The sequence below is a fragment of the Narcine bancroftii genome, chromosome 1 (assembly GCF_036971445.1).
Source record: "Narcine bancroftii isolate sNarBan1 chromosome 1, sNarBan1.hap1, whole genome shotgun sequence".
NCBI classification, from domain to species: domain Eukaryota; kingdom Metazoa; phylum Chordata; class Chondrichthyes; order Torpediniformes; family Narcinidae; genus Narcine; species Narcine bancroftii.
The window spans coordinates 145,851,932-145,868,361 of record NC_091469.1 but is presented as its reverse complement, the minus strand read 5'-3'; the positions used below and the strand labels follow the sequence as shown (position 1 = coordinate 145,868,361).

At 39.0% G+C, this 16,430-nt stretch overlaps 1 protein-coding gene across 11 annotated transcripts in view; it reads left to right on the top strand.

Moving 5' to 3' along the window:
* The window catches only part of sap30l (sap30-like), a 103,912-nt gene extending 89,218 nt beyond the window's left edge, over nt 1-14,694 (top strand). For 9 of the 11 annotated variants that reach the window (XM_069941252.1, XM_069941267.1, XM_069941207.1 and 6 more), the window contains 3 exons: nt 864-962; nt 2,943-3,019; nt 13,747-14,694. In XM_069941252.1, coding sequence (XP_069797353.1) covers nt 864-962; nt 2,943-3,019; nt 13,747-13,798 — 228 coding nt within the window. In that variant the 3' untranslated portion in view covers nt 13,799-14,694. The remainder of the gene's footprint in view (nt 1-863; nt 963-2,942; nt 3,020-13,746) is intronic. The other 2 variants (XM_069941200.1, XM_069941276.1) reach the window with 2 other exon arrangements.
* The last annotated feature ends 1,736 nt before the right edge of the window (nt 14,695-16,430 follow it).

Sequence of the window (16,430 nt, the reverse complement as noted above, 5' to 3'; positions counted from 1 at the left end):
ACTGAACTTGGGTTTTTTTTGGTGCTTAAATTGGCACCCATGGTTCCCCTGCATTATGACAGTCCTCACGCGCCTTGCTATCTACAATGTACTTTGGGGCATCCGACGATAGTGAAAACTGGTATGTTATGTCCAAGCCTTCTACTAGTGCTTCAGAAATGTGCTGGAATTTGGCATCTAATTCAGTGACATATTGCTGTTAAGACAGTTGGAAGGATTCACGGTTTATTGCTACCTCCTTATGACCTCAAGTACGGGTTGGTCTGTGAGTCTTTCGTTATGATTTCACCAAAGATACTTAAACGTTCCAGTTTGATTTGTGCAATTCCTGTTCAAACTTGTAAAAATATGGCACTTTCTGTTCTCAGTCGTTTGGGGAGCCATCCATTCCCATGGAACTGACCTTGATGTTTGTTGTAGTCTTCAGAGGAAGAAATCATCAAGTAAACTATTCATGACTATACAGCGCAGAAGGAGGCCATTTATGTCCTGGTGCACTGAAACAACTTTACATTTCGTCCCACACAGTTATCCTTTCCCTGTGGTTCTCCAAATGTTTCCCAATTCCACGTGGATCGATATTGTGATCGAGTAATCTTGTAGCTTGTCGAAAATTGTTAGAATGCAGGTTTAATACTCTTTCCATCAGTAGCAATTTCCACATTTACAATTCCAAGGTCGCTCTCCGCATCTGCCTAAGGATACAAGCAATGTAAAAATTCAGGAAATTAATACTTTTAAGTCATTAAAAATTGTAAAGTAATCATCACTCATTTTTTTCTGCTTGTTGAGTTTTCTTGGTTGGCGGTATGCAGTCTCCAACTTAATTTAACCAGAAGTCATTTAATCTTTTCTTTCCTCAGGTTGATTTGTTTCAGTTGCAAGTAAATACACTGAGGCGTTATAAGAGACACTTCAAACTACAGACCAGACCTGGCCTAAATAAAGCTCAGCTAGCTGAGGTATTGTGCATCCTAAAATATCGATTTGCTTGTGTTTAGCCATGATAGTAAATTAAGCAAAATGCAGCAAATGACATTGACATCAAAAGCAATTCAGCAAATTGATGGCCTGGTTAGCACAATGCTGTTACAGTGCCAGTGACTGGGGTTTGAATCCGGCGCTTTCTGTGGGTTGTACGTTCTCCCTGCATCTGCGTGGGTTTCCTCTGGGTGATTTCCTTTCACCATTCAAAAATGTATCGGGATTGTAGGTCAATTTGATGTATTTGGACAGCATGGGTTCGATGGCCAAAAGGGCCTGTATGTTTAAATTTAAATTAGAAATTTACTTGTGTAAAATTAAAAACCTGATTCAATTGTAAAACAAACCCATTCAGAAGATTTTTTTTGATGCTTCACCTGACCCCAATTCAATGTATGCAGTTGGGCCTGGCTTCGACTGTCTTTGGGCTTGAAGCTCACCGTTGGATCATATTGAACTGTCTGTTGAAACCATGTATTGGCTTGGGGAAAGGTGTCTTGTAAATGGAGACATTTAGGAAGTGGTGAGTTGGAACTACCAAATAAATTCAGCAATTTACAACCTCAATTGCCCTTGGTTTGGTTGCCTTTATACCTTTGGTTGCTTCAGTGTTCTTTTGATGGCAGAAACAGTTGCTCATTGTACTTCTTGCCACGCATTATGATTGAACGACTGAAGTTGCATTTTGAGGAGTTTGGGGGTTTAGTTCCCCTCATCATATTTTATCCATATATCTTTACTTTAATTTTATTCAGAGTTTATCTACCCGGAATAATATTTACTCCAGGAAAGAGTAAATTATTCCCAGTGGAGCTTGTAAAAGCCACCGTGGAGTGTTACAGCATGAATACTGGCCTTTCAGCCCAGCTTGTCCATGTTGACCAAGTTGTCTCCCCAAGCTAGTCCCATTTGACTCATAACTTTCTCAGTGTTTCTATCCATGTACCCTCAGTGTGCAAAAAGATTACTCTTTTAAATCTTTCTCTTACCTTTAATCAATGCTCTCCAGATTTGGACTCCTCTATACTGTGGGGGTGGATGGGTGGAAAGATGATCATTCACCTTGTCTATGCCACTTGATTTTATATACCCTGTGGAGCCACCCCTCAGCCTCCAATGCTCCAGGATGAAAAGTCTGAGCTTATCCAGCGTCTCAGGACCTCAAGCCTTCTAGTCCCATAGCATCCTTGTGAATCTTTTCTACACACTTTTTGACTTAATGGCTACTAATTGGATGACTAGAACTGCACACAATGCTCTAAATGTCAGCTTACCAAACATCTTGGTTCCTTTTCTTCCAAAACTTGATCCCCTGCTTTCCCAGTCTTTTCACTATCCACCTTCTTCCAATTCCAATTCTGTGGTCTTTGTGCAGTTAGGTTTGTTTCCCTTGGTGACTGTGTGAGTCATAAATGGAGTCAGACTGGGTAAAAATCAATAAAGGAGAGTGAAAGTTTATTGTCATATACATAGGTACAATGGACAGATGCATTGAAATTCCTGCTTGCTGCTGCTTCACTTAAAGTATAAATTAAATGACCACATGAGAGGTTTTAAAAAAGCCATAGAAGAGGGGAGATAAATATTCACAGTTACAATTAGGGCAAAAATAAAACTTGCGACAGTGCAGACAGGTGGCCTGGAGTATTGTTTTGCTTGGGGTCGTACAGGAAGGTTAAAGGGCCTGATAAGTGCTAGGGGTAAAAAAAAACCCTTAAACCTGGAGGTACCAGAATTCAGCCTTCTGCATGAATGTGGCAATGAGGAGAGAGTGTGCTCAAAGGGATGGGATGCTTTATGAACTGCAAGATGTTGGGATTTCTTTCTTTTAAAAAAAAATAATCATGGCATGGGTGTTTTGCAGTATTTTGTTTGTACAGCACTGAGTTGAATTGCATGTTTTCACATGCACCAAGATGTAGTGAAAACTTTGGGACTGTTGGACTCTCTATTTTCAGGTATCTGACACCATAACTATAATGAACACTGATGTTAAAGTCCTTCAGTATCCATGGACAGCTTCTAGAAATTGGAGGTGAATAGCATAGATTTAATATTTTTCCGTAGCATCAGCTTTCCAAGGTCTAGTGTCATCCTGGCAATGAGTGGATTTAACGAAGTCCAGATGCAAATATAAGCTTTCCGTGGTGTCTGTGGCGCAGACTACGTTTATCCTGGAAAGAAGGGATGAGCATATGAGGAATTTTTGTTGTCTCTTGGATGTTGAGAAGCATAGTCCAAGTAGATGAGGCAAAATTGTTTCCCATAGTAATGGAGTCTACGACAAGTAGGCATAACTTTAGGATTGAAGGGTGCCCATTTAAAACAGAGAACCATGGAATATTGCAACACAGAAAATAGGCCCTTCAGTGCTTCTAGTCTGTGCTGAACTATTATTCTGCCCGATCCCACTGGCTTGCACCCAGACCATAGCCCTCTAAACCCCTGTCATCCATGTACATGTCCAAATGTTCCTTAACTGTTACAATTGAGCCTTCAGCTGGCAGCTTATTCCACAAACCCACTACACTCTGGGAAGGAGTTCCCCCTAAAGTTTTCCCCTTTCACACTTAAACCATGTCCTCTTGTTTTCCATCTCACCTAACCTTGGGTGACTTTCCAGCATTTACTCTGTCTATACCCATCATAATTTTGTATGCCTCTATCAAATCTCCCCTCATTCTTCTAAGCTTCAAGGAATAAAGTCCAAACCTGTTTAATCCTGTAACTCAGTTCCAAAAGTCCAGGCAACATCTTAGTAAATCTTCTTTGCACTCTTTCAATCTTATTGATTTCTTTCCTGTACTTTAGTGACCAAAACTGCACACAATACTTCAAATTTACCTAACCAATATCTTATACAACTTTATACCATAACACCCCAACTCCTATACTCAATACTTTGATTTATGATGGCTAATGTGCCAAAAGCTCGACTTGTGACGCCACTTTCAGGGAATTATTTATCTGTATTCCCAGATGCCTCTGTTTCACCTCACTCCCCTACCATTTACCATGTATGCCTAACCTTGGTTTATCCTTCCAAAATGCAGCTTGTTGATCCAACTTCCTACATTATCCTTCAGATCATTGATATAGATGACAAGCAACATTGATCCCTGAGGCATACTAATAGACACAGGCTTCCAGATTAAAAAGCAATCATCCTCTACCATTTTCTGGCTTCTTCCATATAGTCAATGTTGAATGAACCATGAACCTCACCATGAACACCAAGAGTCTGAATCTTCCTGACTAACCTCCCGTGTGTGTATTTGTCAAAGGCCTTGCTAAAGTCCACATAGACAACATCCACAGCTTTTCCTTCAATAATTTTCCTGGTAACTTCAAAATTCAAAAGATTGTGCATGGTAGGTCATGTTTAACCAATGCCATGCTGACTATCCATAATCAGTCCATGCCTATCCAAATAATTGTATGTCCAATCTCTTAGAACACCTTCTAATGTTTTACCTACGATTGGTTTCAGGCTCTCGAGCTTACTTTTGGAGCCTTTTCAAACAATGTTTACTACCCTCAAATCCTCCTGCACCTCACCCATGGCAAAGGACCCTTGAAATATTTCTGCCAGAGCCCCTGTAACTTCTACACTGCCCTTCCTCAAGGTTTGAGGGAAATTGTCAGGCCCTGTGGATTTATCTATCCTTATTTGGTTTCAGACAGCAAGGACCTCCTCCTCTTAAATATGTATAGGTTCTATGATCTCACTGCTTGTTTTCCTTACTGCCCACAACTTTGCCAGTTTCCTGAGTAAATACTGATGCAAAAAACCCATTTAAGATCTCCTCCATCTCATCTGGCTCCATACATAGCACAATTCTGATCTTCAAGATGACTAATTTTGTACCTTATTATCCTTATGCTCTTAATATACCTGGAGAAACCCTTAGGATATTCGTTCACATTGTTTCCTGAAGCAACCTCTTGTCTTTTAGCCCTCTGATTTCCTTTTTTCTTGCATTTTTTTATACTCTTCAAGTACCTCATTTACTCCGAATTGCCTATACCTACAATACACTTCTCTTCTTAACCACATCCTCAATATCCCTTGAAAACCAAGGTTTCCTATACCTGTTAAATTTGCCTTTAATCCTGACAGGAACAAACAAAATCTGTACTCTCAAAATTTCAATTTTTGAAGGTCTTCCATCCTTGCTAGAAAACAACCGAGCTCAATCCACATTTTCTGGATCCTTTCTTATTTCCCCAAAATTGGCTTTTCTCCAATTTAGATTCTCAACCTGAGGCCCAGACCTATCCTTCTCCATGATTAAGCTGAAACTCATGGCATTATGATCACTAGACCCAAAATCTTCCCCTACGCAGACTTCTGTCACCTGTCCTGTCTCGTTCCCAAATAGAAGATCCTGTATTGCACTCTCTGAGGTTGGTAATATATAAATATATATATATATATATATATATATATATATATATATATAGATTCAGAAAACTTTCCTAAACATATTTGATATCTCCAAGCCATCCAGCCCTTTTGCAGTATGGGAGTCCCAGTCAATATGTGAGAAGTTTAAATCTCCTACTATCACAACTTTATGTTTCCTGCAGTTTTCTGCTATCCCTCTACAGATTTGCTCCTCCGATTCTCGCTGACTATTGGGCCGTCTATAATACACCCCCATTAGTGTTGTCATACCTTTCCTATTCCTCAGCTCCAAACATATGGCCTCATTAGATGTGTCCTCTACTCTATCATGTTTGAGCACAGCTGTGATATTTTTCTTGACGAGCAATGCCACTCCTCCCCCTTTTTACCCCTTCCATTCTATCATGTCTGAAACAGTGGAATCCTGGAATATTGAGCTGGCAGTCCTGCCTCTCCTTGAAGCCATCATTAACTAAAGATCACAATGTCGTAATTCCACGTGCCACTCCACACCCCAAGCTCGTCTGCCTTTCCTACAGCACTCCTTGCGTTGAAATAGGTCCACCTGAGAAAACTGCCACCACTTTTGATTTCTGATTTTTGCATGCAGTTTTCATATCACCTTTTTCCTCCTCCACGCCACTATCTACTTTGGCACTTTGTGGGTGCGTGTGGTTCCTCCACGCAGGGGAAGGTGCTGGGGAGGTGATTGGTCGGGAGGGATGAGTGCAAAAGGAAGTCATGGAGAGAGCAGTTCCTATGGAAGGTAGAGAGGGTAGGAGTGGGGAAAATGAGCCTGGTAATGGGATCCTGTTGCAAGTGCCAGAAATTCCAGAGGATAATATGTTGGATGCAGAGGCTGGTTGGGTGGTAGGTGAAGATGAGGGGGATTCTATGTTTGTTGCATCTGGGGAGGAGTGTTTAAATCCATCAGAGCAATACTAGCAAACCTTCCTGCAAGGATATTAATCCCTCTCCAATTCACATGCAAACTATCCCGTCGGAATAGATCCCACCTTCCCTGCAATAGAGCCCAATGATCCAGAAACCTAAAGCCCTTCCTCCTGCGCCATATTTTTAGCTGTGGAATTTGCCTCAAGAGGCAGTGTGGAGGCCAAGACATTTAAAACCGAGATTGATAGGTATCTGAATAGTCAGGGCATCAAAGGTTATTGGGAGAAGGAAGGGGAGTGGGGCTGAGTTGGAGAATGGATCAGCTTATGTTGGAATGGCGGAGAGAACCCAATAGGTTGAATGGCCTACTTCTGCTCCTATATTTTATGGTATTAATCCATGGTTTAGAATTTCTATTTATCTTTGGTAAGATGTGTGTATGTTTTTCATGTATTTTGAAGAATTTTTTTGTTGCTTGAGCTCTGGAAGGATGATCATTAAAAGGCAAGTCAAGCCTATTTCTACTCCTTTCTCCCATGGTCTTGAACGTTGTTTTGAACATTTGCATTTGGACTTTGCCTTTGGTTTGAATTCAAGCTTGAATCAAAGAGAGACAACCATGTCATCCAGGCTAGGGATATGCATGAGAGACTGCAGGTGCTGCTGTCTGGAGCAAAAAAGCAATTTGCTGCAGGTAGTTAAGTGGGTCATTTAGCATCAGTGGGAGAGAAAGAATGGTAAAGTTATCAGGCTGGAGCCCTTCATGTCATGCAAGCTAATTTCCTGAGTTTCTCAATGAGTTGCTATTTCAAATTGAACTCAGTGCTTGGATGATGCTTTACCATGCTGTATCCATACAAATTAAATTGATAACTCAGTACTTTTAAAATGCCTCTGCATTAGGTCCAAGTTTAAAGTGCCTTCGTTTTGGTTAGTAAATTTCATGTATGCGGTTGAGCCAAATAAACTTGATATGTTTTGTACAGTGAGGATGCTTGGAAATTTAGTCAATTGCTATCAGAGAAGCACCCAATATTACTGGTATTATTCGTTGCAGGGATATTCATAAAGTATCACTATATGCAGATGATTTATTGCTATATATTTCCAATCCTGAAAATTCTATTCCTGCAGTTTTATCTTTATTAGCCCAATTTAGCAATTTTTCGGGATATAAACTGAACTTAAATAAAAGTGAATTATTCCCTTTTAATGGATGGGTTCCTATTTATGATAGTTTGCCTTTTAAAATGGCTAGAGACTATTTTATATATTTAGGGATTAAGATTACTAAAAAACATAAAGATTTGTTTAGCACTAATTTTTTCCCTCTATTGGACCTGATCGGCAGTTTACTTACCAATTGGTCACCATTATCCCTATCCATGATAGGCCGAATTAATGCTATTAAGATGATGATCTTACCTAAATTTTTATATATATTCCAAGCTATACCTATTTTTGTTCCTAAATCTTTTTTTGATAAGGTCGATTCGAAATTGTCTTCATATATCTGGCAAAACAAGAATCCTAGATTTGGGAAAAAATATTTACAGAAATCTAAACTGGAGGGAGGATTGGCATTACCCAACTTTAGAATTTATTATTGGGCAATTAATATTAGTTACTTAAGGTATTGGTTGAATTATTCAGAATTATCTCTAAATCCCCATTGGGTAAATTTAGAAATTAAACCGATACAAAATTTTTCAATTAGCTCTATTTTGGGAGCTGCTCTCCCTTTTACTCTTACTAAATTATATAAACTAATTGATAATCCAATGGCTAAACATACACTACGTATATGGTTTCAATTCCGGAGATTTTTTGGCCTAAGTCATTTTATCTTGGAAACCCCTATTGTACTAAATTTCTTTTTTCATCCCTCTCTAATTGATCAAGCTTATTTACTCTGGAAAGTTAAAGGTATAACATGCTTTTCGGATTTATTCTTGGATAACTCTTTCATGTCATTTGAACAATTATCCATGAAATATGATTTACCTAGATCTCATTTCTTTCGATATTTGCAGATTAGGAGTTTCTTAGTTTCAACTTTACCCTCTTTTCCCAATCGGGAGACTACGACTGTTTTAGAGGATATACTATATTCAAAATTCCCTCCAAAAGGTGTGATATCTAAATTATATAATATAATTACAAAAATAAATTCTGGGACTTTTGGAAAGTTTAAAAATGATTGGGAAAGAGAACTCAACCTTCATATTTCCAATGAAAATTGGAATAAAATTCTGCGACTGGTAAACTCCTCTATGTGCAAAACATTCACTGATACAGTTTAAAGTTGTTCATAGAGCTCATATGTCTAAAGATAAACTCCATCGTTTTTATTTTCATATCGATCCTATATGTGATAAATGTCAATTGGAAATAGCTTCCCTTACACATATATTTTGGTCCTGTCCCTCTTTACAGAATTATTGGAAGGAAATTTTTTCCATTATATCTACCGTTTTGAATATTGATTTACAACCACATCCCATTACTGCAATTTTTGGATTACCTATGATAGATTTGACTTATTTATCTCTTCCTGCGGATCGTATGATTGCTTTTCTTACACTAATGGCTAGAAAGTCTATACTATTGAATTGGAAAGAGGTTAATCCTCCCACTGTTTTCCAATGGTTTACCTAAACTATACTATGTTTAAATTTAGAGAAAATTAGAAACTCTGTCTATGAATCCCCTTCTAAGTTTGAGTTAACCTGGCGACCATTTATTCAATATTTTCATTTGTGTTGAGTTGATCTGGCTCTGTTTTCTTTTTATGATTATGTATGATAATTAGGCTGTTAGATGAGATCGGAGTGATCGGCGTGATTTAGCTATATCGGTAGGTTTTTTTTAAAGTTTTTAATTCAGATTTGTTTTTTCTTCCTTTTTGGGGTTTTTTTTTCTCTCTTTTTTTTATATATTTTTATTAATTATCATTTTTTTTTAGCGATAGTTCATACTCTAAACTGATCTAAATTTTTTTTTATGATATATTTTTATTCTGCAATATTATTGTTTAATATCTCTGTATTAATTCATTATTTACTATGTATTTTTCATATCTCTTTGAACTGTATGTGTTTATAAATTATAATAATAATAAAAAGATTGGAAAAGAAAGAAAGAAAAGGAAATTTAGTAGCTATTCAGGAGGCTATTCAGTTCAGAGTCCATTCAACAAAAGAGCAATCCATGACACGATCAAAAGGTACAGGAGCAGAATTAGGCCAATCGGCCCATTGAGTGTGCTCTGCCATTCTAATCATGAGCTGATCCATCCTCACCCTCAGCCCCACTCCCTATAACCCTTGATGCCCTGATTAATTAAATATCTGATAATCTCTGCCTTAAATACACTCAATTGACCTAGCTTTCCACAGCTGCCCATAGTAACAAGTTCCACAGGCTCCCTACCCTTTGACAAAAGAAATTTCTCCACATTTGTTTTAAATTGATGCACTTTTATTCTGAAGATGTGCCTATTTGTTCTTGACTCCCCTACCATGGGAAACATCCTTCCACATCTACTCTGTCCAAGCCATTCAGCATTCAAAATGCCTTTCTGAGGTCTTCATCATATTTCTGTACTCCATTTAGTATAGTCCAAGAGCCACAAATCATTCCTCATATGCTAACCCTTTCAATCCTGGTATCATTAGTCCCATTTCCCTTTCCTTTATCCCCTATAGCCCTGCAGTCTTTCCTCTCTTACCCTGCCCCTTCCCCATCACTGTAAAGGGAACTTTACAGCAAAATACAGATAATGCTTCACGCTTGAACCCTTTTTCAGGAGTGCTGAAAATCAGGCAGTCTCCTGAATAAAAAAAAGTGGGGGGTGGGGAGAGGAAGGGAAGGGGTATCACACAAGCAAGCAGATGGTAGGTCGACACAGATGGGATGGGGAGGAAGGGAAAGCTGAGAAAGGGAGAGAGGGCTGAAGAAGATGGGTCTCTGATAAAGGGGAAGGAAATGGGATCTGGAGGAAGGGAGACCGAGGGGGAGGTGTTAACAGAAATTCGAGACGTTGGCATTGATGCTGTATGGATTCTTGTGGGCCAATAATTGAGCGTGCCTGAAAACTGAGCTGGCACAAGATGGCAGTAAATGCAAGTCTGGATGATCACATGATCAGAGATTGAGAGGAATGGGGATAATGAAGAAGGCAGAGAAAGATAGGAGGGAAGGTGCTTGGTGCTGGCCCCCACAAGATACAGCATTGTTGGGAGTCACGTGATGGAGTAGTGGCCGGACGGTGAACTCCAGCCCTCTCCAGAAAAGTCGGGAAAAACAAAAGAAAACACAAAGGCACAGAAATAAAAGTTACAGAAAAGTGAGTATAAAGGTGGAAAGAAGATGGCGACAAAAAAAGAAAAATCGAAAGCAACGGTAAGAAGAGAGGAAGAGAAGACAAAGGAGGAAAAAGGTGAAGGCCTTACCTGTCCGAAGAGGCCCGCTGCGGAGAGAGAAACCCGCTCCCTCAGGTCGGTAAATAATGGACTACAAAAATGGCTCGCAGAGCCGAGTAAAAGTGCGCAACCGCGCATGCGCGAAGTATCGCGCATGCGCGATGCGAATGAAAAAAAACACACCGACGGGAGGGGGGACCAGCTGGGGAGTCGATCTCCACAGCCGGCAACGACAGCTGCAGAACACCTGCAGCAAGAAGAGACCACAGAAGACAATAGAAATAAGAAAGAAGAGGAGGAAAGGGCACCAAAGAAACAACAGATGGCCAACCCAGAGGAAGAGGAAGAGTACAGGGAAATAGAAGAAGAAAAGAAAGGCAAGGTAAAGGATATACTTGCTCTTATTAAAGGATACATGGAGTCATTTAAAGAATGGCAAACACAGGAATTTAAGGATTTAAGAAAAAGAATAAACAACACAGAAGAGAAAATAAATAAAATGGAGATGACCTTAACAGAAATGGGAAAGAAAATGGACAAGATGGAAGAGCGGGCAGTAGCAGCAGAAATGGAGGTAGAAGACTTAAAAAAGAAATTGGAGAAATCTAATAAAAAAAACTAAAGAGACACAAGAACTACTAGCTCAAAAAATAGATACAATGGAAAACCATAACAGAAGAAATAACATAAAGATAGTGGGCCTTAAGGAAGATGAAGAAGGCAAGAATATGAGGGAGTTTATAAAAGAGTGGATCCCTAAGACCCTAGGATGTCCAGAACTACAGCAAGAAATGGAAATAGAAAGGACACATAGAGTATTGTCCTCTAAACCACAACCACAACAAAAACCAAGATCTATTGTAGTAAAATTCCTAAGATATACTACAAGAGAAAAGGTACTGGAGAAGACAATGGAAAAAGTAAGAGAGGGCAACAAACCACTGGAGTATAAAGGGCAAAAAATCTTCATTTATCCAGATATAAGTTTTGAACTCCTAAAGAAGAGAAAAGAGTTCAATACAGCAAAGGCGATTTTATGGAAGAAAGGGTATAAATTTATACTAAAGCATCCAGCAGTATTGAAAATATTTATTCCAGGACAACAAAACAGACTATTCTCGGATCCAGAAGAAGCACGAAAATTTGCAGAACAATTACAAAAATAGACTGAGGGAGGAAGACGGGTAATGAGAGTTAAAATGATCACGATTGATATGTATGTGGGTAAAGACAAAAATAGACTGAGGGAGGAAGACGGGTAATGAGAGTAAAAATGATCACGATTGATATGTATGCGGGTAAAGAGGTATAAGAGTGAATAGAGACAATGAGCATACATGAATGTATCTGTACTTAGAGGAAAATATAGATAGTATAGACAAGAATTAATAAGGGAAGGTAATGGAATAGAGAGAATAAGGAGGGAATTAAAAGAGTGACCTTTGTGACATATGAAAAGTGAAATCTTTTCTGGGGGAGGCGGGGTGGGGGGAAATAGCGGTCACTGCAAAATCAGTTGACGCTTGCAAGTGGATTCGCAAATCCAAATGGAGAGGGGAGATGTGGTTGTCCAACAAGGGATAAAGGACAACTCAGGAGGTGAAGGGGAGATTGGGGATAAATAAGATAGAAATAGGAGAATAAGGAAAATGTTGGATGTTGTAGGAATGTTGTCTTATAAAGAGTTGAAAATAAGAAAACAGAAATGGAAAAGGAGGAAAGGTAATGATGGAAAAACGGAAAGAGAAGATAAACAAAATATAAAAGGGCTACGCTGAACTATATGTCTTTAAATATTAATGGAATACATAACCAAATTAAAAGGAAGAAACTACTAAATTTAAATGAATAAATGTATTCCATTAGAAAAAATAACATATAGTTTAAGAAATAATATTGAAATATTCGAACAAGTATGGGAGCCTTACATTAAATACAATAGCGAAAACCTACCGGGGACAAACATTACCTAAGTTGATGGAAGGAGAAGGAAAGAAAAGAATGAACTCTGTAGAATTTCTGGTGTATTTTTGTTGAATGACAACATTGTCTGACTGAATTAATGCAACCTAGATTGTATACCTAAAATGGATGAGGGGGGGGGGGTGGGGGGGGTGGTTTGGGAGGAAAAGGGGGGGGAGAAAAAGTCACTGTATATGTGTGAAAAAGAAATAGTGTATATCATGGCTAATGTGATTTATGGTGTGAAAAATAAAAAAATTAAAAAAAAAAGGATACAGCATTGTTCAGTAATTTATAATGATGTTCATACAGCAGCTTGGCACTGCACACACAATGGGACCTGTTTGGGTTCAAGATCATGGGACATAGGAGTAGAAATAGGCTTAACTGTTTGCCTTTTAATAATCACGAGCTGATCCATTTCCCCATTCACCCCACTGCCTGGCCTTATCCCCATAAGCCTTCGATGTCTTGGCTAATCAAGAAGCCATCAATTTCTGCCTTAAATATACCCAATGACTTGACCTCCACAACCACCTGCGGCAACAAATTCTACAGATTTACCACTCTCTGGCGAAAGAAATTCCTCCACATCTCTGTTCTAAGTAGATGCCCTTCAATCCTGAAGCTGTGTCATCTTGTCCTAATTTCTCCCACCTTGGGAATCAACCTTTCTACATCTAATTTGTCCATACCTTTCAACATTCAAAATGTTTCAATTAGATCCCCCCACCCCTCGCCATCATTCTCCTAAATTGCAACGAATACATGCCAAGAGCTGTCAAACGTTCCTCACTTGATGACCCTTTCATTCCCAGGATCATCCTTTGAACTTTCTCCAATGACAGCACATCCTTTCTTAAATGAAGGGACCAAAACTGCTCACAATTCTCCGTGACGTCTCACTAGTGCCTTATAAAACCTCTGCCTCATTGTCCCTGCACCTATCTTCTTAACCAGAAGACAATTTACTGATGATAGTAACGTTATATTTGGCACGGGAGGCAAATACTTGAGCTTGATATGTAATATTTTAACACTACCCAAGTAAATATATTTTTAAATCTTTTCCAGACAATCAGTCGTCACTTTAGGACCATTCCAGTCAACGAGAAGGAAACTCTAGCCTATTTTATCTACATGGTGAAGAATGACAAAATCCGACATGATCAGAAACCAGACAGCAGCATTCACTGAAACGGACATTTATCTGTGCTTTTCCCGATCACGTGGTTGCGCAGTGACAAGGGTTCCACTTCTGAAGTTCGATTGTATTTAAGTATTTTATTGTTTAAAGACATCAGCAAAAAAATTGGCATGTTTTTACATAAATTCATTTGCAATTATGATTTTGTCTCAAAATTTTAATGTCTAGAGTATGAAATAGTTAAAAGCTACAGAAAAGCAAAATTCTCTTTTGTGTATTTTTCCTGTATGAGGTGCAGCTCTGAAAAAGAATTTGATTCTTTAAATGGGGCTTCTGCTTCTGAGAGCTAGGAATTGCTCTAAATGTTTTTGTTTCTTTCTAATTGTTGTCATACAGCTATGATTCAACATCTCTCCGTGTGTAGAGGACTGACATGTTGCAGAGTTGAGGCGAGTCATTGGTGCGGTCGGACCTCTGCTCAGTTTGTTCCATTTTTTGTTTAAACTTTAATGGGACTCTACCACAAGAAAACCCAATTTTGGAAAATGAGGACATGCCATCAAATTTTTCAGTGCTTACTATTCTGTTTTCTTTTTGTACTGATATTGTGGGAGGTGAAGCACTGTCCTATCTCCAATATGGTGATAGATTGTCAAATTTGAACCTTTTGTGTGCACTGGCATTTGCTTAGGATTGATTTTACAGTGTTAATATTTTCCCCTATGCACACAAATATACAATGTACTATATGTACAATGACATTTGGAATTTTTGTAATGTTTACATTTGTCATCTTCATTGGGTGTGGTTGCAGAGGGATTGGTTTGTAACCTTTAAGATATTGTCAATTTTGCATTAAACAAATGTGCACACATCGCCTGTTATCTGTTACTTGGGAAATTTAAAAGGAAATGGGTGTCAATGTGAACTTCAGTGTATTCAATGTGAGTGTATTTACAGCCATTCTCATTCTTTGTATTGCACATTGAGGTTGATCTCTAAAATGACTAGTCAAAGATTTAGTGAATAATATTAGTTAAGCTGCAAAATGTTCTTGTCTTGCACGTTGACAGATTGAATATGTGCCTCTTGTAAGATGTGAGAGATCTCAATATATGCCCAAGAAGGGCGATCCTGTCACTATTTTCACAGAAGATTCTTCTACCTTTTGATACAAGTTGAGAAAAGACAAAGTAAATTGCCCTCTCTCGAGGTAAAAACACAACGCTGGAGAAAGTCGGTAGGTCAAACAGTGTAAACAGCAAAGATAAAGATACATAACCAACATTTCAGCCTGAGCCCTTCATCCTAAGAAACCCGAGTGTCCAGATAAATCCCACACAGACATGGGTAGATCGTACAAACTCCTTTCGGACAGTGCCGGATTTGAACCTGAGTGGCTGGTGCTGTAATAGCATTCTGCAAGCCAGAAATGTTGGTTATATATCTTTATCTTTGCTATAAAAAGTATACTCTTTGACTTGCTGATTTCTCCAGCATTGTGTTTTTACTTTAATTATGGTGTCTTCAGACGTTGGTTGTCTACTCCTGCCCCCACTTGAGCCACTGATTCCCATTGACAATACTGGTGCACAGATGGTGAAAGCGCTCTAACTTAGATATTTCTTTCCCCTCAATCCAATATCATTTATGATCATAAAACAGTCCTCCCCATTTCCAGCAGAGGTCACACAATATCAGTTTACAGCAGAAAGACTAGCCAAATTTTCTTGCAGGATCTGAGATTAATCCAAACATCCCTGCAATGGGCTTCAGGTTCATATTGTAAATCTTGGTCATGGAGTCCCACAGCATGGAAACAGGCCCTTCGACCCATGTGGTCCTTGGTGACCAAGCTACTCACATTTGGCTCATATCCCTCTCATATAACCATACAACAATTACAACACGGAAACAGGCCACCTCGGCCCTTCTAGTCCGCACCAAACCAGTACTCTGCTCAGGTCCCCCTTAACCTGCACCTTGCCCATAACCCTCCATTCCCCTCCCATCCATATACCTATCCAATTTTTCCTTAATTGACAAAATGAACCCTTCCTCCACTACTTCTCCTAGAAGCTCTTTTCATACAGCCACCGCTCTGAGTGAAGGAGTTCCCCCTCATGTTGCTTCTAAACTTTTCCCCCTTCACTCTTATCTCATAATCTCTCATTTCAATCTCTCCAACCCTTGAGGGAAAAAGCCTATCCACATCAACTCTATCTATCCCTCTCATAATCTTAAATACCTCTTATCAAATCCCCTCAACCTTTTATGCTCCAAGGAACAAAGACCTAATTTGTTCAATCTTTCTTGTAATCTGGATTCTGAAACCCAGGTAACATTTTCGTAAATCTTCTCTACACCCTCTCTACCTTGTTGATATCCATCCTATAATTTTGGCAACCAGAACTGCACACAGTATTCCAAATTTGGCCTCACCAATGCCTTGAACAGTCTTAACATCACCTCCCAACTCCTGTATTCAATGCTTTGACTTATAAAGGCCACCATACTAAAAGCCTTCTTCACCACTCTATCCACATGAGATTCTACCTTTAGGGAATGATGAACTGTTATTCCTCAATGCCCTCCCATTTACTACATATGC